At 36.8% G+C, this 25,705-nt stretch overlaps 1 protein-coding gene across 1 annotated transcript; it reads left to right on the top strand.

The window, feature by feature from the left end:
- On the top strand, window positions 1-25,253 carry LOC110695385. The gene is made up of 3 exons (XM_021872623.1): window positions 1-621; window positions 24,499-24,554; window positions 25,139-25,253. The coding sequence occupies exons 1-3, from the start codon at window positions 1-3 to the stop codon at window positions 25,251-25,253; spliced, it is 792 nt and encodes a 263-aa protein (XP_021728315.1).
- Window positions 25,254-25,705: the final 452 nt, after the last annotated feature.

Genomic DNA, 25,705 nt, shown 5'->3' with positions numbered 1-25,705 from the left:
ATGCAACATGGGAAGGTTGTAGCTTATGCATCAAGGCAGCTCAAGCAACATGAACAGAATTACCCTACTCATGATTTGGAGCTAGGAGCTGTAGTGTTTGCTCTCAAGATCTGGAGACACTACTTGTATGGTGTGAGATGTAAGGTGTATACAGACCACAAGAGTCTTAAATACATATTCACACAGAATCATTTGAAAATGAGGCAAAGGAGATGGATTGAGGTGCTAACCGACTACAACCCGGACATTCTATATCACGAAGGAAAGGCGAACAAGGTAGCTGATGCTTTGAGTAGGAAGATAAGTCATACAGTGAACTTGATGATTTTAGCCAAGGAACTTTGTGAAGAATTTAGGAAGTTGAACTTGGAGGTTGTGGAATATGGCCAGGTGAACGTTCAGTTGAATGCAATGTCAGTCAAACCTACCATGTATGATGAGATTCGTGAGAAGAAAATGTTAGATGAGTGGTTGACCAACGTGAGAAAGATGAAAGACGAAGGAGCAACAACTGAGTTTGATGTAGATGATAGTGGAGCAGTGAAATACAAAGGGAGATGGTGTATTCCTAAAAATGAAGATCTTAAAAGGAATATTTCCCCTTTAAGTCATATCTTAAAAGTAATCATACACTAAAGTACACTAAAGGGAATAAAAAACTGGGGGCAAATCCTTGTCGGAAAAGGTGATCAAGCATTACCCCTAGCTTGAACCCCACTATAATCATAAACTAAAGTACACTAAAGTACGGGGAATATTTCCCTTTAAGTCATATTCCTTTTAAGACTCTTTTTCTCTAAAATCGAGTCATATTCCCTTTAAGTCAACCCGGATTTTTATTCCCGTATACTGCACAAGCGTCAACTTGTTTTGGTAATAGACGGAGTTATAGGAAGAGTTACGAGTCGTTCAACCTATGGATCTGTAGCCCCGAGTTTTATCTTTAATTTAGCGTTGGATTCATCCCAATCAGAGTCACAGATCAAAATGTATGACTAAAATACCACAGCCTGTCCAGTTTAATGCATATATGTGAGGTCTTAACTTAGTCTTTGTTCGAGTCTAGCCACATGGTCATGACACGAGTCTTAACATGTCACCTACACTCACTAGTCTTAGCACGCACTTTGTGTATATGTCACCATGACCATGTCTTAGGTTCATGCATGAGTCGTTCTGTCCGTCATTTGAGTTGGGGGTACATTCTATTCCTAATTTCTTCATATCTCTCCATCTAAATCATTTTTCTTCACATCACAACCTTCATTCTTCCTACCTTCTTTCATCTATGCATGTTGAATAGATTTGAGTCAAATAATTAACAATGAATATCCCTAATTTCCTTTCCACAGTACTTGGTTAAGGAGAGAAGGGCGATTAATCAAGGACAACACCTTTATTCAAGTTCAACTTTTTAATAAACCGATTTGTCAAAAGAGGAAAGCTAAGAAGATAATGGCAACTCAAGAAGAAGTCAACGAGCATAGGAATCAATTGACTGGAGTGACTGAGGAGTTGAAGGCTTTAACCCTCAAAATCAATGACCCTGTGAAGCAACAACAAATGGAGCTCATGCAAGAAAGCTTGAGCAAGCTATCTAGTGACTACAAATTTCAGGTCATCAGTTCGCAAGGGGTCTTACTGGACAAGGAACTTCTTCCGCATAAATTCAATACCATTGACATCCCTAAATTCAAGGCAATAGATAATCCTTATCTTCACTTAAGAGCCTTTGAAACTATAATGAACATTAAGGGGATTGATAAGAAAGTCTTTCATTCCTTTTTTTCTTTATCAATTGAAATTGTTTGTCAACAACGGTTCTTTTCTCTTGACAAAGAGAAAACCTCTACCTGGGAATCGATAGTAAACGATTTTATTGATAGATACAAGTGTAACATTCAAGTCGAAACCGATTATAGACAACTTGAAATGCTAAGACAAAAAGAGAATGAAGGCTTTACTTCTTTCTTCAATAGGTAGAGGGAAACTTCCGCTAAGATGATCGAGGTGCCCTCCGAAAAAGAATCTGTGAGGATGTTTATCAAGAATCTCCAAGAGAAGTATTCAAAGAATTTAAAATATCAACATAATTTGAATACTTTCAAAGCCGTTTATGACATCGGAATTGAAATAGAAAGATGACCTCGCAAAACAAAAAGATACTAACAATAGTAACCACAGTGGATGGAAAGAAAAGAAGAACGACAATCCTTCTTCTTCCAAAAACGCCCACTCTAGTAATAATGTTAGTACGTTTGACCATAATGGTGTCTTAGCTATGGACAATCAAGGATCTAAAAGGGAACCCAGGAGAGAGTTCCTACCCATTGGAATGACCTACGATGTTGCTTTCGATCGTCTCTATGATCGAGGATTAATCAAACTATTGGCCCTACCGAGGATCCAACGCCAGAAAATCGATCTTCGAGATGGAATCCCAACTCTTATTGCAAGTACCATCGAGGACGCGGTCATACTACTGATGAATGCTACAGGTTTCAAAATCTCATTCAAGATCTCATAGAAGCAAATAAGATCCCATTTCCTCTAGCAAACGAGAAGACTGGGTGATGATGAAGCAACGACACAAGACAGAGGCGAGCTTCAACGACGAGATTTCATGACCTCTTTTTTCTATTTCTTTTTTTATTTACCGTTTCCCCCAATAAGTCTAGCATAGACACCTTTCTTTTCCCTTAGATTAATTTTGTAGAATCTTTCTTTTTCCTTTTTAATAAAATGAGTTATTATTTCCATGCATATGATCATTTCATTACATTGCATTAAAAAAAAATCATTGTTGAATTAAGAACAAGGTATACCAATGATTTGAGGCACCCCTTGTAGCCACATCATATTGCCTTTCACCCTTCTAATTTACAATCCTTTCTTCATAAACCACTTTGAGCCTTGTCTAACAATAGACCTTTCATTTTTCAACCCACATCTACCTAACCTTGGGATGTGATGGTGTGTAACTTATGCAATTTTCAATTTCATAAAAAGCTGGAGTGACTTCAAAAGATTAAAATAGCAAATAATAAGCAAAAAAAATAATAAATAAAAGTGTACAAAAGGGTAAGTGTTCCAATGTCTTTGACATGAACATGTCTTTGATATGAACACGTCTCAGATTGCGTCTCTTATCGAGTGCTCGGTACCGTTTCCCTATAAACATGAATGCCAAGTGAGTGATAGACCGCATGATCGGGATTGCCCACACTTATAAAAATGAAATACATGCTAAAGCAAAAGAGAGAGCTAAAAAAGAGTAGAAAACCTCAAGCATGAAAATACAAATACTCAATAGCAAGGTTGCACACCTTGGGGGGGCTTATCTAAGGTCTTGAGCCTTTATCCCCTTCATCTTCAACCTTTAGCCTAACCACGTTATAACCCTTCAAAAGACCTTTTTGAGGTATACACACTTGTGCGAGGTTCGGCTAGATCTACGTTCGGCCTGATTCCTAACGGATACTTAGGCAACCTCACATCGAGGTGCGCCCATAATAAACATGCATTCATATTCACATTCACATTCACGCATCATGGTCATATCAAGGGATCTCCTATGCTCATCCCTAATCATTTAGAGTTAGACTTGGGGGCGTGATCCCTACATCATTAGCTTACCTAGCCTAAGAGTCACCACCATTTGACTCTTGTAAAAAATAATATATTTCCACACACTTAGCCCTTGCGGCCTAACTTTAGTGTCACTTTCACACACTGCACCGATACATGACCAAATATACTTTCCCTTAGGAACCCTTTGTCATGAAATCTTAACACAACGTTGAAGCATGTATTGTCACATCAAAATCACTTATCAATCATAATTGTCATTGCATCACAAAGTATGAAGTGCTTAGCCTCCGTGCCTAAGTTACCCAAATACTTTCATCATCGAGTCAACCATTGAGATAGCCTAGGATGGATTAATCCATGCACCTTGAGAGATAGTATCAAACAACATTTGACTAATCTCATTCAACATGTACCTTCAATAACTTTGATTCTTTTTCACGTCTTTCTTCTTCGGGAGAAAGTCGGTACCCTCCACAAAAATGACGGAAATTTTTTGCTTTTTTTCATTTTAGAGTCGCACGATCACATTACAATGCACACACGAGTCATGTACACATTGAGTCATGTCAGGTTATTATCACATTGAGTCAGCACTAAGTCTTAGGTCAATGCTAAAGAAAGAAGGCAAAGTCCTATGATCAAAGATATAAATGCAGGTGCATCCCAGAAAGCGAGGACATTCTAGATTTTTTTCAAAAAAAACCGCGAATATAACACTGGAGATTCCTCTAAGATAAGAGGAGTTACATGGATCAGTAAATTAGATATGAAGAGCTTTAATTTACAAAAGATTTAAGCGGATTTGGTTGAAAGGAAACGACCAAGCTCAAAGTTCGGAGCAAAACCAAGCAACAGCGGCAGCAAGAGCAGAGTAGGGAAGACCCGACTCCAGCACCAGACGACAAGTCTGTCGTCTTGCAACAACATCTGGCATCTGGCAACAGAGTTCAGCACCTGGCGACAGAGCCAATTCTTGGCGCCAGCGATATTTCAGCAGCGACAGAGCTCAAAGCCTCTCAGAATGGTTATTTCAACCTCATACAACAATTTTGGGTTCCTTTGTACGCCAGTTAGCCCCTATAAGCAAATTGACATGATTAGTAGTCGACTCAATTACAATCGTAGTAAGTGATTGACCTGACAAAAAATCGTCTCACATAGCTTAAGCACCTAAGCATTGGCTCATTACAAACACCAAGACATTGGTTCAAAAGCAAGCGCATCACTTATACAACAATTTTTCCAAGATTGGATTGTCATCTCCAACTGACAATATTTCCAAAATATGGATTGTCGCGCATCTTCTTTAATCGACAATTTTTCCAAGATTGGATTGTCATCTCTGGCAAAGTTTCCAAGCGTGGATTGTCGTGCTCCTTCTTTGTTTGGCAAGTTTTTCCAAGTTCGGATTGTCATACATTAATCGACTCATTGGCAAGTTTTCCGAGATTGGATTGTCATACACCCAGTTCCCTATTCATTGTTGTAGGTCTCTATTAATCATAAATTTCGGCAAAGGTTCCTCAATGTGGATTGTCATTCATTTCAGTAAGTGGCAAATTTTCCCGAAGTTGATTGTTGGTCGACTCTTTTTTGCAAATGTTCCAAGACGCGGATTGTCAATTGTGGCAATAATTGCAGTTTTGATGTAATGACTATATTATTTTTCCACAACCTAGACCACTTAGTTTATTTAAATATTAGGAAAAATTTTAAATTACCACCCAAAAATGTATCCATTTTCAACCACCCGTTTAATTTTTTATTTTAAATTACCACCCCTTAAATTAAATAAATGCTCAGATTACCACCCATTTTTAAAATTCGATGGATTTTCCGTCTGTGGGCCCTACCTAACGCTTATTTTGACCCTTTTGACTGATTTCCCCCTCGATTTTTCTCTTTAAAAACGTTCTCCTAACTTCAATTCACGTTTTCTCTTTGAAATTTGGTAGAATTTTGTGAAGGAAATATGAATTAAAGTTTAGAGAGCGTTTTTAAAGAGAAAATTTGGGGAAAAAAATCAGTCAAAAGGGTCAAAATAATTGTTAGGCGGGGCCTACAGACGGAAAATCCACCGGATTTTTGAAATGGGTGGTAATCTGAGCATTTATTTAATTTTATGGGTGCTAATTTAAAATAAAAAATTAAATGGGTGGTTAGTTCGAAATTGGTTACATTTTTGGGTGGTAATTTAAAAATTAACCTAAATATTATGTTTTTTTTTTGCTTTGCATTTATTTTCTACGGAAAATAAGTGTAGCAATAACACTCCCAGAGTTCGATGGTTGGGTTTTTGAAAGTTAAAGGTTACTCTGTTTGTTTTTTTTTTTTTTAAAAAAAAGGACTCGAATTTTGGGGGTGTTACATCCATTCTCAACAAAACCGACCTTTTTAACTATTATTCTAGTGATCAAGCCTCCTAAACGAATAGGGGTACTAGACTGGGTATTGGCCGTGGCATGTCTACTCAAATGGTGGATGATGTATCTACCTATGTTTAGTTTACCAAACCCATACACATAGTGTCCAATAACAGCTAGTTCGTTGGTTTGGGCGTTATGAGGCTCGTACCTACCAAGAAAACAACAACCTGCAAATCTTTGCCCGATTTTTGGGACAGGGTGATGGATAGGTTTTGTACTAGCATGTTGGGGGTCGGGGGTCGGTAAACCAGTTAAAACATGATAAATATCACCCATTTTATAATCAGCATGCCATTGATGAGGTAATTCAGAATTCAAATCAAATATTTTACAAAATTCAACATAGGTTAAACTAATATTCCTATTGTTCAACCTACAAAATACGTTCGGCCCATTTCTACTATTTACAACTTTCAAAGAGGACAAAAATTTGCACGTTAATTCACGATATGTAGGATAATACATGTCAACAAATTTTCTCATTCCTATATCATTCAAAAAACGTTTAACAAAATCATATAAACCATAAGATTCAATGGTAGGGCGGTGTAACCACTGTGAAGAAATTACCTCACGCTCGCAAAGGTGTTCTAGTCGTTTTTTTTGCTCTTGGGTAGAAATTCGGATTGTTGGCCAATGAGGAAGTTGCAAATCCGGATCATACTCCTCCCTTGAACTAGAACCCCTCCCAAAGATCGACCGGGACCTCTTTGTAGCCATAATAGAAAAATGGGTATGAAAATATTGATTGAATTTGGTCAAATTTGGTATAGAAGTGTAGAGGGTGAAGTGAGGATTAAGAATATGTAAGAATCATTGGATTTGGGTAAGAGATGGAGAGGGAAACTAAGAGAGAAGTTAGAGAAAAATGGAGGTTTAGTGAGAGAAAGTATGGAGGAAAGATGAGAAAACGAGAAAAAGAAGGAAGAAGAAAAGCACGGGTAAGGTGTTGTCGCGCCCGGTCCTTTTACCATTTGTCTATTTCATCTGTAGAGGATGCAACACAAGATACCGCCTCTAAGGGATCTTTTATAAGAGCTTGGGGCTTGTTAAAATAATTTTGAACCACTTTAACTCTAAAACACTTCTCCTCTGTCATGGGGATTTTAGGGGTATTATTCAGATTAAAAGTAATTTTATCGTCCCCTACTGATAGTGTCAATTTGCCACATTTCACATCTATAATTGCTCCTGCTGTATTAAGGAATGGTCTACCCAAAATAATTGGGGTTTGCATATCCTCAACCATATCAAGAACAACAAAATCAATAGGTATATAAAATTTACCTACTCTAACAGGAACATCCTCTAAAACACCTAAGAGGTATTTAAAAGAACGATCGGCCATTTGTAGAGTAATATTAGTAGCTTTTAATTTACCCATATTTAGCATGGAACACACAGACAATGGCATGACACTAACTCTAGCACCAAAATCACATAATGCATTATCAATCATTAGATTTCCAATATGACAAGGGATAGAAAAACTACCCGGATCTTTCAGTTTAGGTGGAGATTTATTTTGAAGTACGACACTACATTCTGCAGTGAAAGCTATTGTCTCTACCTCACTAATAGACCTTTTTCTAATCAATATTTCCTTCATGAATTTTTCATATGTAGGAATTTGTGTAATTAACTCAGTGAAGGGAACTGTTACCTGCAAGTCTTTAACCATCTCCAGAAACTTATCAAACTACTTATCCAAATTTGTTTTCAAGTGACGATTGGGGAATGGAAGTTTGATAATTGGCTTTGGGGCATTACTGCTCTTATCTAGAGCTGCTACCTTCCCTAGAGTCGTACCCTGCAATGTATTATCAGAAATATGAGTACTATTCTTTAGCCCTGTAGGGCTATTAGCTACATTGTCAGGTTTAATGGAATCAATATTAGCATTATTCATTAAAACAGGTTCATCAGCTCTGGGCATAGGGGGGCCTTCATAGTGCGAACCACTCCTTAGAGTAATTGCAAAAGCTTGATCCATAGGCCTGGTTGGCTGTGCTGGTAAGACTCCCTGTTGACGGGCTTGCAGAGTAGCAGAAATTTGCTTATTTTGATTATCTAAAATATTATTATGTGTTATGATCGAATCAATTTGGGTATCTCTACTCTCCATGTGCTTCTGCATACTAGCCAGCATCGCTCTAATTTCTACCAAAGCTGGGTCGGAAGATGAGGAAGGTTGTTGTGGTTGGTTCTTATGGCCAACATTGGGGTGGTAATATTTCTGTTGTTGTTGTGGCTCCTGTGATTCTTGTGGAGGTGGCGGATTTTGTACGTTGGTGCTCCGGTAGGAAAGATATGGATGATTCCGGTACCCAGGATTGTAGGTGTTAGAGTATGGGTCATTCTGCCTATAAGCTTGAAAGGCATTGACTTGCTCCACGAAACTCCTGCAATCTTGCTCCCAATGACCTACAATTCCACAATTTTCACAGAAAGCCTCATTAGCATTAATAATTGCAGAAACATTGGCTACATTTGCAGTACTAAGATTATCTAATTTCTGGCAAATAGAAGTTAATTGAACTTGTAAAAAGGATACAGAGTCGACACTATGTTTCCCTTTGTTATCAAACCCTCTGGGATTCCCATATTGGGAATAATGTATTGCCATATCTTTAATAACTTGACCTGCATCATCAACATTAAGGTTTATAAACCTCCCACTAGCTACAGAATCTAATATTATTCTAGATGAATTTCCAATCCCATTGTAAAAGGCTTGGATCAACTGCCATTGTGCCAGATTATGGTGGGGGCATTCTCTCTATAAATCCTTGAACCTCTCCCAAGCCTCATATAGAGTTTTATCGGCCTCTTGGGCAAACAACTGAATTGCACTCCTTAGTACAGCTGTTCTCTCTACATGATAATATTTATTATAAAAAATTAAAACAAGAGTCTCCCAGTCAGTTATACCAAGTGGAGTTCTATTTAATCCATTAAACCATAACTTGGCTTTTCCACATAAAGAGAAAGGAAAGAGAATCTCTCTGATTTGGTCCTGTGTGACCCCAGCTTGCCTGATGGTATTACAATACTGACAGTAGTTTGCAATATGAAGATTTGGGTCTTCACCCTTAGCTCCACTGAATTGCTTCCTTTCTATCATCGTGATAAATTGGGGTTTAATCTCGAATTGTACCCCATTAAGAGCCGAAGTGGGAGTAAGGTGTGGAAAATCTATAAGCTTTGGCTGTGAATAATCACTGAGCTTCTTAGGTACCGCCATCTCTGATTCTAGATCTGAAGATACCTCTGAATCGCTAGAATCAGTTGGAGGGTCTCGGCGATTATTATTATCACCAGAACCCGCCAGGATTTGCCTGTAAAATTCTTTTGTCTATGGAAGGATCGTTCGATCTCAGGATCGATTGGGATATAGCCTGATCTGGAACACCTGGGCATAAACAAAGAACTAAAAGAAAATATGAGACTTGCCTCAAAGAACTAACATTCTCTGAGACAAGAAGAAATAACCTAGACTACAGAAAAAAAAAATCAGAATTAAAAATAAATTTTTTTCCTCGGCAAAGGCGCCAAATTTTTACAGACTAAAGTCGTATCACCCAATCAAAAGTAATTCCTAAATCCTCTAACTAATTCAAATAGGGAAGTAGGGTCGAATCCACAGGGAAACTGGTTTTTCTATTCCTAATTAATTAAAGCAATCTAAATTATAAGTAACCAATATATTATGATGAAAGGAAACTAAACTACGGAGAGTAAAAGTAGAGAAGAATAAGAATAGAGGAAAAACAATGAATAAAAGACCTAGGGCATAGGTTGATGTGTCTATTTTATATAATATTTTACCCCCGTCCCTTGGTCATAATTAGTAGTATTTTTGGCTCTTCAGAGCCACTTGTATTATTAATTGGTGTTTTCTAGTGTTTTCGCAGATTTGGTTGACTTTTGCAGGGATTTTCACTTTTGGAGCATTTTCCCGATATATTATGGAGCAATTACGAGCATTGGAGAAGCATGACCAGTTTCTATAGCCCAGGGCCAGTTAGAGCCATTGAACCGATGATTAAGGGCTCGGTATATGTGATACCAGGGCTTTTGGACCGAGTATTCAAGACCCAAAGAGGAAACCCAGATTGGCCCGAAGAATTGGAGCCCAATCGTAGTCCAAACAGTGGCCCAAGAGAGCCGCCCGGCCAGATCGGGCACGTGTTATCGTTAGGAGACGATTAGCGTCGTTTAAGTTTGTTTTAGTTTAGGATTCTTACGGAGTATAAACACTTCTCTGCAAAACGAGTTTAGCACCCTTTTCTTTACCTCCTTTTTACTCTTTCTTAATTATTTCTTAGACTTTCTCTCTCTACTTAGCTTTTAGATTAGTTTCTCTCTCTTATACTTTTGTTCTTAACTCTTTTCTTAATTCCATATTTATTTGGTAACGATTTCTCTTTTGTTAATCTTAGTTATTTTATTTTATTCTTTTAATCATGTCCTGTTTTATTGCTTTGATTAATTTAGATTTAATTATGTGTGAGTAGTTCTATTTCTAGGGTTTCTGGGGATCCATAAATAATATGAAGGGGTAATTTAATGTTGTTGATTGTCAATGCTAGATTAATTTCCTATTGATTGATTTAATGCTCTGTGACTAGATTTGCGTAGATATTTTATGCATGAGTTTAACAATATTGATTCGAGATTCGACAGATGAGAATTGATGTTTAGGTCTAGTTTCAATAGGCAGGTTAATTTATAAATGGTTAAGTCGAGATTCGAAAGATGAGATTTAATATCGGTAAATTAATTGTGTGATTATAATACGTAGCGAAAGCCCTTTATGATCTGATTAATATATGATTTGATGATTGATTATTATGTTTTACCCTGGAATATTATTTATTGGTGAACCTATACCCAGATCCTTTTATTCATTGTTTTCTATTTATTCTTAATCTTTGTAGTTTAGTTCCTTTTGATTATAATATATTGGTTACTTCATAATCTAGATTATATTAGTTAATTAGGAATAGAAAGACTCGTTTCTCTGTGGATTCGACCCAACTTCCCTATCTATATTAGTTAGAGGATTTAGGAATTACGTTTGATTTGGGGATACGACTCTACCTTGTTAAAATTTGGGACCGTTGCCGGGGAAACGGTTTTATTTTTATTTCTGATTATTTTTGTAGTCTAGGTTATTTCTTTTTGTCTCAGAGAACGTTAGTTCTTTGAGACAAATCTCATATTTGCTTTTAGTTTTTTTTGTTTATGCCCAGGTGTTCCAGATCACGGTACATCCCATTCGATCCTGAGATCGAACGATCCTTCCATAGACAGAAGAACCTTTACAAGCAAATTCTGGCGGATTCTAGTGATAATAATAATCACCTGTACCCTCCAATTGGTTCTAGCAATTCAGAGGTATCATCAGATCTAGAATCAGATATGACGGCTCCAACGAAGCTTAATGATTACTCATAACCAAAGCTTACAGATTTTCCGCATCTCACTCCTACTCCGGCTCTTGATGGGGTACAATTTGAGATTAAACCTCAATTTATAATGATGATAGAGAGGAAGAAATTTAGTGGAGCCAAGGGTGAAGACCCAAATCTTCACATTGCAGACTATTGTTAGTATTGTAATACCATCAGGCAAGCCGGGGTCACACAAGACCAAATCAGGGAGATTCTCTTTCCTTTCTCTTTAATTGGAAAAGCCAAATTATAGTTTAATGGTTTAAATAGAACTGCACTTGGTATAACTGACTGGGAAACTCTTGTTTTGAATTTTTATAACAAGTATTATCCTGCAGAGAGAACAGCCGTACTACGGAGTGCAAATCAGAACTTTGCCCAAGAAGCCGATGAAACCTTATATGAGGCTTGGGAGAGGTTCAAGGACCTACAAAGAGAATGCCCCCACCATAATTTGGCACAATGGCAGTTAATCCAAGCCTTTTACAATGGCATTGGAAATTCATCTAGAATATTTTTAGATTCTGCAGCTAGTGGGAGGTTTATGAATCTTAATGTTGATGATGCAGGTCAGGTTATTGAAGATATGGCGATACATAATTTCCAATATGGGAATCCTAGAGGCTTTGCTAACAAGGGGAAGCATAGTGTTGACTCTGTATCCTTTTTGCAAGCTCAATTGACTCTATCTGCCAAAAATTAGATAATCTTAGCACTGCTAATATAGCTAATGTTTCTGCAATTAATAATAATGCTAATGAGGCTTTCTGTGAAAATTGTGGAATTTTAGGTCATTGGGAACAAGATTGCAGGAGTTCCGTGGAGCAAGTTAATGCCTTTCAAGCTTATAGGCAGAATAACCCATACTCCAACACCTACAATCCTAGGTACCGGAATCATTCGTACCTTTCCTACCAGAGTACTAATGTTAAGAATCCACCACCACAAGAACCACAGGCGCCACAACAACAACATCAGAAATATTACCATCCCATTGCTTGCTAGAAAAACCAACCACAACAATCCTCCTCATCTTCCGACCCTGCTTTGGTAGAAATTAGAGCGATGTTGGTTAATATGCAGAAGCACATGGAGAGTAGACATGCACAAATTGATTCAATTCTAGCACATAATAAAATTGTAGATAATCAAATTGCGCAACTTTCTGCTACTCTACAAGCCCGCCAACATGGAGCTCTGCCAGCACAGCCAACCAGTCCTACGGATCAAGTCTATGCAATTACTCTAAGGAGTGGTTCAAACAATGAAGGCCCCCCTATGCCCAGAGATGATGAACCTGTTTTATTAAATAATGCTAATCTTGATTCCGTTAAACCTAGCCCTGCAGGGCTAAAGCATAGTACTAATATATCTAATTCTACATTGCAGGGTACGACTCCAGAGAAGGTGGCCACTCCAGATAATAGAAATAATGCTCCAAAGCCAATTATCAAACTTCCATTCCCCAATCGTCAACTAAAAACAAATTTGGATAAGTAGTTTGGTAAGTTCCTGGAGATGGTAAAAGATTTGAAGGTAACAGTTCCCTTCACTGAAATAATCACACAAAATCCTGCATATGAAAAATTTATGAAAGAAATATTGATAAGAAAAAGGTCTATTAGTGAGGTAGAGACACTAGCTTTCACTGCAGAATATAGTGCCGTACTTCAAAATAAATCTCCACCTAAATTAAAAGATCCGGGTAGCTTTTCTATCCCTTGTCATATTGGCATTCTAATGATTGATTTGGGTGCTAGCGTTAGTGTTATGCCATTATCTGTGTGTTCCAAGTTGAATATGGGTAAATTAAAAGCTACTAATATTACTCTACAAATGGCCGACCGTTCTTTCAAATATCCCTTAGGTGTTCTAGAGGATGTTCCCGTTAGAGTAGGTAAATTTTATATACCTATTGATTTTGTTGTTCTTGATATGGCTGAGGATATGCAAACCCTGATTATTTTGGGTAGACCATTCCTTAACACTGCAGGAGCAATTATAAATGTGAGAAGTGGTAAATTAACACTATCAGTAGGGGATGATAAAATTGTTTTTAATCTTAATAATACCCCTAAAAGCCCCATGACAGAGGAGAAATTCTTTAGTGTTAATGTTGTTCAGAATTATTCTAACCAGCCCCAAGCTCTTGAAAAAGATCCCTTGGAGGTGGTATCTTGTGTTGCATTCCTTTTAGATGAGATAGACAAATGGCAGAAGGAAGTTGATACAATAGAAAGAGCCCTCTACACTGTCGGTCTTGGCTTTGAGGACAAAAAGGTGGAATCAATCAAGCAAGTTGTGGAAATTGAGCCTACGGTGAGTGTTCCGCCAGATCGAGTTACAAGTGCCAAATGCAATGACAATTTGAAGCAACCCTCGATCAAAGAGGGATCTTTAGTGCGTAGCATTGAAGAACCCCCAATCTAAGTCAAGGAGGATCCACCAGATAAGGTGAATTGGCGTCCCACAGGATATGTCAGGAAGCCGCGTCGTATCCTAAACACCGCTCGGTCGGGTGAGAAACCGCCTGACCAAGCATTAGGCCAAGGTCCTAGATCTTGTATTTGGTAAGAAGGTCGCGCGGGACCTAGATAAACCAGCGCTTTACGGGAGGCAACCCGTATTTTAATGCTTTTTAGACTAATTTCTCCTTCTTTTTCTTATTAGATGAGGGAATTTAATGAGTTTTATGAGTTTTTGTACAGGTTTGAAGGAAAAGAGTTAGCCAAAAATTGAAGAAAAGAAGAAAGCAAATAAATTCGTCAATTATCCTCGGGCCCGACCGGGCGAATGCCGATCGACAGGGCGCGAAACTCGTCGTATACGGACTATTCCAGATCACCCGATTGGGCGAATCTCGCCCGACCGGGCGCGAGAAGAGACAAAAATTTCTTCTATAGATCCCCGATTGGGCGAAGGGCGCCTGACCGGGCGCGAGAGTATATGAAAACTGGTAATTTAGATCGCCCGATCAGGTGAACACCCGCCCGACCGGGCGCGACATACCCGACGTCTTTCTTCTTCTTCTTTCTTCGTTCTTTTCTCATTTCTAACTCTTTCCTCCATAACTTTCTCTCTCTAAAAACTTAAAACCTCTACCTTCTCTCTAAGTTTTCTTCTCCATTTCTCACCCAAATCCAAAACTTTTTACATATTATTAATCCTCTCTTCATCATCTACATTTCTACATCAAAATTTTCGGATTCCATTCAAATTAATTTTCATACCCATTTATACCATGGCTTCAAAGAGGGCTCGATCTATTTTCGGTAGGAGTTCTAGCTCGAGGGAGGAGTATGACCCGGATTTACAACTCCCGTACTGGCCAACGATCCGTATTGCTAGCCAGGAGCAAAAGGAGCGGCTAGAACACCTAGCCGGGTGTGAGGTAATTCCTTCACGGTGGTTACACCGCCCTACTTTAGAATTGTATGGTTTGTTTGATTTTGTTAAACGATTTTTAAATGACATAGGCATGAGAAAATTCGTTGATATGCACTATCCTACATACCGTGAATTAACTTGTGAATTCTTGTCTTCTTTGAAAGTTGTAAATAGTAGAAATGGACCGAATCATATTAGTTTAACATTTGTGGAATTTTGTAAATTGTTTGAATTGAATTTTGAATTACCATTCCAATGGCATGCTGATTACAAAATGGGTGACATTTATCATGCTCTGACTGGTTTGCCTACTCCCGACCCCCAACATGCTAGTACCAAACCTATTCATCACCCTATCCCAAAAATCTGGCAAAGATTTGCAGGTTTGTGTTTTTTAGGTAGGAACGAGCCCCATAACGCCCAAACCAACGAACTAGCTGTTATAGGACACTATGTGTATGGGTTTGGGATATTGAACATAGGTAGGTACATCATTCACCATCTGAGAAGACATGCCACAGCCAGTACCCAATCTCGCACCCCCATTCATATAGGAGGCCTTATCACTAGAATAGCAGTGAAAAAGGTCGGTTTTGTTGAGGGTGGACCCCACCAACTGACAAACTGTGGACCAGATACATATATGACTGCTAGGTATTTTGAGGAGTTGGGATGGGTACGATCGGACAGTGAGCAGACACCCCATTGGTGTATTAGGACTGGGATCGAGCAGCCTTTGCCCATCTTTTCCCTACCTAGTCCTGACTTGACCGCCTTTCCCCCCGGGCAAGCATCTTACACATATGACCTTTTAGTTGCCAACGCTGGGGGGCAAGCATCACCAGTACCACAACCAATTCCACCACCACAGCCTTAGCCTCAGCCCGAGGTAGCATTTTCTCCACCTCGCATGTCTCATTCCGTCCCCCATGTTAACTCTGACCCAGTGTGGGACCTTCAGAGTATAGGTCAGGCTTTAGGCCGTTTCGAGCGTTCCCACACTGGCCTTAGGAGGATGGTAGGCTCTATAGACTAGAGGTTAGGGTACCTGGAGAGGAACTAGGGTAGAGCTCTCTACCCTATGTATGATGATTATGCTCGTCGGGGCAACATTCCCGATAATGCTATTAACCCTGACTGGTTTCAGCCTCTACCCCAGGGATACGATAGGGATCCCACTGCCCATGGTATTTACACTGACTATTCTGCCTTCCATGGGTACGGCCGGGACATTCCTTTCGGGGGACCGGCGGGGGGGAGTTTTCATGCTGATTATTTCGGTGGTACCTCTTCTGGTGTAGGTGGCGTAGGTGGCAGTGGAGGTGCAGGGCTCGACTCCATGGATGAGGATGATCAGAACTAGCTATGCTAGGCTAATTCCCGAGCTAATGAGGACATTGTCTGATTCTGGCTTGGGGGATATTTTGGATTTGGTATCTTTCTTTTTCTCTTTTCTTTTATTTTTGGTGTGTTTTCTTAGTTTAGATTTATTGCTTTCTAGGCTAGTTTTATTGCTTTCTAGGCTAGTTTTATTGCTTTCTTATATATGAAAAATACAAAAAAATTGAAAAATAAAAAAAAAATCCAAAAATATGTTCCAATGAATTGTAAATCATGCTTCCATGTGCCCCTTACTTGAGAAAAATTGTTTGATTATTGGTATATGATGATAAGCATTGTGGATTAGTTGATCATGATTTGATGTTTGATTGCCTTGAAACCTTAACATGCGTCAATTTTGCCCAACTACTTGTGAATATAGTGCTTGACTAGTTGATTTGGTTAGGAATTGTGTGATAGTTCCTGGTATGTCAATAAATTTAAGTATTGGTTTGCAACATTGATTAATGTTTGTATGACTCATTATTATGCACATTGAGGAGGACGAAGGCATTTGTTCTTTTAGGTAGTCTTCAGATGATTTAGATACATTTGTTCCCTTCTTGCTACCCATGTTGTTGCTTGTGCCCTTTTGCTGTTTATTAGCCATATTACAAGTCGATTTGCCCCGTTGGTTACTAGTCCCAAGCTTGGCTTGGGGAAGCTATTAGTGAGTGAGGTGAGGGAGTTTGTAGTGTGCTTATTATTTGCACAATTTGGGTGGGATTTGAGAATTTGTTTTGTTTTTATCATATCTATTTTTGATGAGTTTGAAAGTAATATTTTCTTGAGAAAAAATAAAGTATGATGTTATGAAAAAAAAGAAAAGTTCAAGTGGAAAAAAATAAGTGAACTTCAATAAAAAAAGAAAAAAAAAATAGAAAAAAAAAAAGTGTTCAATGTTCAAATGTTCTAGTTGGAGGTTAATCAAAGGAAAGGAAAAAAATAAGAGCTTCAATGAAAAATTCAAGTTTGGAAAATAAAGTTTGTTTATTCACTCAACTTCTTCATTATTATGTCTTATGAGTGATATTGTAAGAGTTGGGATTATTTATATCGTTTGGAGTATATTTGGTGGTTTTTTTTTAGAGTTGGTTATGTAGGTGATGTTGATCATTATTTATTTTGATCATGGGTTTTATTAGGATTTGCTCCCTTTAAGCATAGCTTTTCTCCCACTTATTCCCAAATGATTCCTACCCTTTACCCTAGCCTTACATTACAAGCTTTAAAGACCTTCCGACCTTTGTGCATAGAATTGTATGAATGTGAAAGTGTTAATTATCAATGCGAGTTATGATTTGACATATTTCGAGTCGACTAGTAGGTGGAGCGTTCATTGTTTTAAACACACGAGAGTGTGAGTTGGGAGGGCATTGTTCACAAATAAAGGGGTTGGTTGGAGAGCGATCGAGTACATCTTTTACTCGCCACATAAATGAGAGTTGAGTGTGTGAGCACTAGTCTTGAATTCTATATGCTCTTGTGGTTTGCTTTATTTGACAATTGTTAGGGAGGAAAGGTAATTGGATGGATTTAATTGGTTGATTTGGAAGCATATTAATTTGATTTACCCTGAATTGTTTGTGCTTGATTTTTACTCTTAAGGGTGAAGCATATTTATTTATTCATTGATGAGATCTTTGCTTAGGGACAAGAAAAGGTTTGGCTTGGGGGAGTTTGATGTGTCTATTTTATATAATATTTTACCCCCGACCCTTGGTCATAATTAGTAGTGTTTTTGGTTCTTTAGAGCCACTTTTATTACTAATTGGTGTTTTCTAGTGTTTTCGTAGATTTGGTTGACTTTTGCTGGGATTTGCACTTTTAGAGCATTTTCCCGAAATATTATAGAGCAATTACGAGCATTGGAGAAGCACAACCAATTTCTATAGCCCAGCGCCGGTTAGAGCCATCAAACCGGTGATTAAGGGCTTGGTATATGTGATACCGGGGCTTTTGGACCGAGTATTCAAGACCCGAATAGGAAACCCAGATTGGCGCGAAGAATTGGAGCCTAATCGTAGTCCAAATAGTGGCCCAAGAGAGTTGCCCGGCCAAAGAGGCTGGCGTCCGGAGGCACGACCGGCCGGGCGAGGGAAACAAAGACTGACGCTTGAAGACGCGCCCGACCGGGCGCGAGAAACGTACCACATGGAAAAAGGCGCGCCCGATCGGGCGGTGCCTCGCCCGATCGGGCGCGTGTTATTGTTAGGAGACGATTAGCGTCGTTTAAGTTTGTTTTAGTTTAGGATTCTTACGGAGTATAAATACTTCTCCGTAAAACGAGTTTAGCACCCTTTTCTTTCCCCCTTTCACTCTTTCTTAATTATTTCTTAGATTTTCTCTCACTACTTAGCTTTTAGATTAGTTTCTCTCTCTTATACTTTTTTTCTTAACTTTTTTCTTTATTCTTGATTTATTTGGTAACAATTTCTCTTCTCTTAATCTTAGTTATTTTATTTTATTCTGTTGATCATGTCTTGTTTTATTGCTTTGATTAATTTAGATTTAATTATGTGTGAGTAGTTCTATTTCTAGGGTTTGTGGGGATCCATAAATAATATGAAGGGGTATGTAATTTATTGTTGTTGATTGTCAATTCTAGATTAATTTTCTATTGATTGATTTACTGATATGTGACTAGATTTGCGCAGATATTTTATGCATGAGTTTAACAATATTGTTTCGAGATTCGACAGATGAGAATTGATGTTTAGGTCTAGTTTCAATAGGCAGATTATTTATAAATGGTTAAGTCGAGATTCGAAAGATGAGATTTAATACCGGTAAATTAATTGTGTGATTATAATACGTAGCGAAAGCCCTTTATGATCTGATTAATGTATGCATTGATGATTGATTATTATGTTTTACCCTGGAATATTATTTATTGGTGAACCTAAACCCTAGATCCTTTTATTCATTGTTTTCTCCTTATTCTTAATCTTCGTAGTTTAGTTCCTTTTGATTATAATATATTGGTTACTTATAATCCAGATTATATTAGTTAATTAGGAATAGAAAGACTCGTTTCTCTGTGGATTCGACCCTACTTCCCTATCTACATTAGTTAGAGGATTTAGGAATTACTTTTGATATGGGGATACGACTCTACCTTGTCATAGGTTCACCAATAAATAACATTCCAGGGTAATGCATCAATTAATCAAATCATAAAGGGCTTTCGCTACGTATTATAATCACATAATTAATTTACCGGTATTAAATCTCATCTCCTGAATCTCGACTTAACCATTTATGAATTAACCTGCCTATTGAAACTAGACCTAAACATTAATTCTCATCTCTCGAATCTCAAATCAATATTGTCAAACTCATGCATAAAAGATCAAGCCTAATCTAGTCACAGAGCAATAAATCAATCAATAGGAAATTAATGTAGCATTGATAATCAACAACAATAAATTACCCCTTCATATTATTTATGGATCCCCACAAACCCTAGAAAGGAAACTACTTAGACATAATCAAATATAAACTAAACAAAGCAATTAAAGGAGACATGATGAAAGAATTAAATTAAATAACTGAGATTAAAGTAGAAGAAATCGTTACCAAAGTAATCAGAATTAAGGAGTTGAATTAAGAACAAAGTTGTAGAGACAGAAACTAATCTAAAAGCTAAGTAGAGAGTGAGTCTAACAGAAGAAAATAAGAAAGAGTAAAAAGAGATCCTAAACTTGCTTAACGGAAAAGTATTTATATTAAGCAAGAATCCTAAACTAAAACAAACTTAAACGACGCTTAAAATCTCCTAATGCTGACACGCGCCCAATCGGGCCCGCCTTTTCTTCGGTAATAGCTTCTCTCGCACCCGGCCGGGCGCGAGTTCGGACACCAGTTTACTCTTCCCTGCCCGGCCAGGCGCGCCTTCGGGCGGGAGCTCTCTTGGCCGGGCGGCACTCTTGGGCTACTCCTTGGACTTCGATTGGGCTCCAATTCTTCGTGCCAATCCAGATTTCCTCTTCTAGTTTTGAATACTTGGTCCAAATGCCCCGGTATCACATATACCAAGCCCTTAATCACCGGTTCGATGACTCTAACCGGCCTTGGGCTATAAAAAGTGGTCTTGTTTCTCCAATGCTCGTAGATACTCCACAATATCTCGGAAAAAACTCCAAAAGTGCAAATCCCTACAAAAATCAACCAAATCTACGAAAACACTAGAAAACACCAATTAGTAATAAAAGTGGTTCTAAAGAGCCAAAAACACTACTAAATATGACCAAGGGACGAGGTAAAATACTATATAAAATGGACATATCATATATATAACAAATTCTACTATTCCATCCCTTTTTAATCCTCATTCCCCTAAATGAACCTACCAAACGCACGCGGTCGTGTTTTATTAAGTGTTACATTTTCTTTTTTAGCAATTATACACATTTTAATATTATATATCTCTCCTCTCGTGGTCCCTACACAAACCCAATATTTTTTTATTATTATTTCTTTCCTCTCACATTCATTATTTTTCAATAAATTATTTACCGCACTATCGTTCTTTCGAGTGAGCCCGGGTTAATATCAGAGATTAACATTCTAGTTTATCTCCTCTCACAATTTTATGCACTGATTTTTGTGCCACTTTACTTTTATCATTTAAAAAATAAAAGAAACTGATTAGGTTGTGAGTGGAGATATATTCAAAAATTTATCTCGGAGATAAACTTGAATTTACCCCTTTCTTTTACAAATTATAAATAATGCAATTATTCCACTTATCTCTTATTTTATTTAAGTCAATTAAATTACCTAAAATTATGTGTCGATCAAAATTTAACACTTATTCAAAACACGAAGGGAGTACATATTTTTCTATCCCTTACATCTTGTCTCTATTAATCTCTTTTTCCGAGGCATTTGGTATGAGGGATATGGATAAAATATGTGGATAAGAAAAAAATTATGGGTGTGAATAAAATAAAGTGTTATCATTTGATAAAAGTTAAGGATACAAGTAGAATAAGTAATAAAGTTACTAATATATCCTTACTAACTTTATTCTTTTCTTTTATTTTCTTTTCTTTTCATAAAGGGTATATATTTATTTTCAATTATAATCTCCAATTTTCCCTTAAACAAACGCCTACAAGCTGTTTGTTTGTGGGGATTATTAATGGGATAAGTATTTAAAATCCCTCATATCCCATTATCTCTTATTTGGATGAGAGAATACAAGATATCCCATGTAGAAGAGATAGGGATAAAATAGAGGGGAGGATAATTCAAAATTTTTAAAAATTTTTAATTTTGAAATTGCTACCCGCCTATTATAGGTGGGTTACGTATCCCAATTTAATTCCTAAATAATACAAAATACAAATTCTTATATAGACCTGGTTCACATTAATTTATTGTGAACTACTAATATTAGAGATGTCACGATCATTTTACAAAAAAAGTCACTATGTTAACATAAAAGGTTACTATGTTAAAAAATAAAAGTCATTGTAATATTATAAAGGATATAAAATGTATTTTTATAATGAAATTTTAAATATACTAGTAAATATGAATAATAAAGGTCAATATGTTAAAATGAGTTACTATGTTTAACATAATGTAGTACTTTAGGGTCGTATAATATTAAATCATTTAAATGTCACACAAGTTGTAACACCCCAATAATTCTCTCTTTAAACATGTGAGTACCCTGAACAAAATTCAAGAGGATTACTGGCGTGCTACCGCCACGTGTTCAAACATTAACGCTATATCAGAAAATTAGAAGCGAAAAAACTAATTCAGTTATAAATGAGTCTCAAACCAATAAACAAAACCAAATTAAATCTTACAACTTGGAACCATTAAGGCCCTTATTCAAAACCCAAATTAGTTAAAATAGTATAAAATGAAATTGAGTTTAATGAATTCAAAATTAAGTAGCAAAATAAGTTGTGAAAAGTAACTAACACTCCACTCAAAATCCCACAACCTTGATGTGAATGTTAAATGTGTAAGAACCTATGGTTAATCTGCTCCCCAATATTACAAGTGTAAAAATTAGATCGTCACAGGATCATTGAAAGGCGAAGTCCATGACCAAAGAAAAACACACAAAGCACGCAATCAGCAAATCTGGGTACATACAAGCTGGGAAACATAATAAGAAATCCCTAGCATGCTACTAATATTCAATCATCACACATTATCAAACTATAGACTCAACACGCTACTCAACTATCAGTTTACTAAGACTTCACTATTTCAAAGTAGTTAACTCATCATTTTTATTCATTGTATTAAGCAATAGACAAGGTTGTCCAACCCATGCTCCATTTGGAACATCAATAAAAGAAAAACCCCATGCCTCCTTTTGGAAACATCCAACGACCAAAGGCGTGACTCCGTGACCGTAGCTAGTATGAGATCTCATCTAACTTCTAGTTTTTGAAAATTATTTGAAATAAGAGACTTGTAGATCAGACGACCTCAAGAAAAGTGCACGGCTAATACCCCGTGTACCCCAACCCCTGATTGTCATTACTCCAGATGTGCACAAATCCAGAGTTATAATTTATTGATCATCCATCTTGCACTTTACGTGATTTACAAATTTAAACTTGGTGATGACTCATTTGCAAAACAATACAATCAATCCAATATCAATTCAATCAAGTAAAGCAAACTTCCAATTTCAATTCTTGATTATTAGCGGATTTGGTCATATTGAGTAAGAGAAACTCTAATGGCAAGCTAATTGTTAAATTAGCTTGTCATGCCACCTAGGATTGCAAAGCTAATCTACTTTCTAGCTACTTTATCCTACAATGGTTAAGCTAATTTCCAATAATTTTTTTTTGTTCAATTTTTTTTAATTCCTAGAAGTATTATTTATTTATGAATTTTTTTTATACAGACTAGCTAATTTGTTTTATACTACAGTATTTTTTTTGGGTATAATAGGTAGGGTATCGTAACAATTACTTTGCTAATTTCAAATTAATAATTTCGTATAATAAAATATTTAAACATTCAATTAATTCAAAATACAGTATTCGATTTAAAACAAGAAGACTTAACAATGAAATAATTTTTGGAAGGAAAAACTACAACATTATTCTAACAATAGCGTAAACAAAATATACAAGACATTCCATGAGAAGAAAACTAAGAAATTAAACATAATAATAAATGATGCTCAATTAAGAGTTTGGCCTCCAAAACAACTTCATATATGTTCCACTAGATCAGATCAGCCTTAAGTTGATGATATAACAACCATGCTAAAAGCACTCTAATAGTGAAAAATAGTGCCAAAAAAATCTTTAAACCAAAGTTAAAAACGTAAAAACAAAAAAATAAAAAATAAAAAAAATAAAGTTGATAAATAGCACCGCTGCAATTTTTGAGGATTTCTTGGTCTCTAGCTACTTGAGACCAAGATGGTCTCAACCAAGTAAAAAAAAAAAATTAGCTGGAATTGAAAAGGCTAGAGTGCAAACAAAATAGCTGAATGAAAGAAAAGAAAAGGACAACAGGTGGTGGGGGACCAGTGTTTTTGTACTGTCAAATGGAAATTCTCACATTTTTCACCCCAAATTTTTTCCCCCAAATTCATGGCGGGCCCCTTAAATTTTCCCTGCTCTTCAAATTATTTGGGAAAAATTAATGGATTCCCATCCATTATATTTTGAAGGCTCGACTACAACAATAATCAACAAATCAGCTGGGAGGAGTTGGAGTATTTTTATAGCTGGATTTCTTGGCGACTCAAACCCTAGTTGTCTGTTGAATTAATTCACGCAGTTTGACTCAAATTCTTCATCAATTAATAACTTCAACAAGTTTACCGGTGGCGAAATGATGAGTAATTTTTCGAATAAAGAGATTGAGATGATTGAGGTTAGTGTTTCGAACAATCTTTGAATTGGTTTAGTTTGCTCTACAAACTCAAGTAACTGAATTAGTTTTTACTGATAAATCAATGCCTTATTTGCTGGTAGTTGTAAATCAATGCACTTAATGGGTAGTAGTTGTAATTGCTGAGATAATATGAAGATGGTAGTTGTAAGAAATTGATTAAATTGAACTGGGAGAGAGTTTAGAAAGGATGCAGGTTACAATAATTTACATTCAAAATGAATACCATTAAATATCAGATTGGTACCAAGTACCTTCTAATTGGTATTAGCAAAAATGACAATATGGTACCATCTAAAATAAAGATCATATATTTTTGGAACTCTCATTCCCATTAACTGAGATGGAATTGCATATCAATTCAGGTGAAATGCGTAAGATATGGAACTGAGATTGAATTTAAGCGATGCATTGTGGTTCTGTTTGTATGTTCTTAATTCAAACATAATTCATGAATTGAATTAGTGAAGGTGGATGTAAGTTAATGATATGAAATATGAAATAGATTACAATCAAATGGTAATTGATGGATGTACGGTTGATTTTGTCGGATTGTATGTTTGTTGGGGTAATTTATTTGATGAAATATGAAATAGATTATGGTAATTGATGGATGTACGGTTGATTTTGTCCTCGGTTTTTAATTTTTAATCCTGCCAATTTGGACAAGTATGAATTTTGTTATGTATAGCAGTGGTGTTGATTTATTGTAATGTTGTGAAGATTGTTGCTTTGTACTTTATTATAATGTATTATAATGTGAGAAGAGATAGTACTATATTAATATTTGGTTTGTTTGGGTAGGATTGTAACGTTGATAACCAGAATAGTGTCATGGAGCACATATGTTAACTCCAGTTCAGATAGCTCGTCAGATAGTGATGATAGCTTGCAATTTGATTTAAATGAGGATTTGAATATCGATGGAGGGGATATTTTTTATTTAAATAAGGACCCTGCTGACTGTAGTACTAGTGATTTGAATAATGACCCTGCTTAATGTAGCTTTCCCAGGGATGTTGGTGAGTTGAATAATGATTGTGGACACAACTTACACAATTCGGGAACAAGTAGATGTATAGGTGCAGCTGCATTACCTCATCCAAAAGTAGGGATGTAGTTTAGTTCTTGGGATGACATGAATAATTACTATCGTACATATGGAGAGCAAGAAGGATTTGGGGTTGTGTGTATAGGTGGGAGAAAGAATGATGTTTACAACAAAGCGGCATATAGCAGTTATGTTTGGAAGTGCGAGTGTTATGGAATTACAACATACAAGAAGAGGGTTAATGGGAAAAGGGTTGTGGTATATGATGAGCCATCGAAGAAGAGGAAGATTAAAAAATGTGAATGTCCAGTGATGTTGTATGGGCAAGGCCACAGTGACGGTGTGTGGCAGATTTAAAAAGTCGTTAATGAGCACAATCACACTGTGAATCCTGAGCTATCAAGGCACATTGCAATGTACAGAAAGCAAAAGATTACGAAGCATTTGGAGCAAAGGATTGAAACTGACCATGCTTCTGGTGCCTCGGTTAGTCAGATTTTCAACAACATGGCGGGCCAAAG

The sequence above is a fragment of the Chenopodium quinoa genome, unplaced genomic scaffold (genome assembly GCF_001683475.1).
Source record: "Chenopodium quinoa cultivar QQ74 unplaced genomic scaffold, ASM168347v1, whole genome shotgun sequence".
In the NCBI taxonomy this organism is placed as follows: Eukaryota; Viridiplantae; Streptophyta; class Magnoliopsida; order Caryophyllales; family Amaranthaceae; genus Chenopodium; species Chenopodium quinoa.
This window is presented reverse-complemented; position numbering and strand designations above follow the sequence as displayed.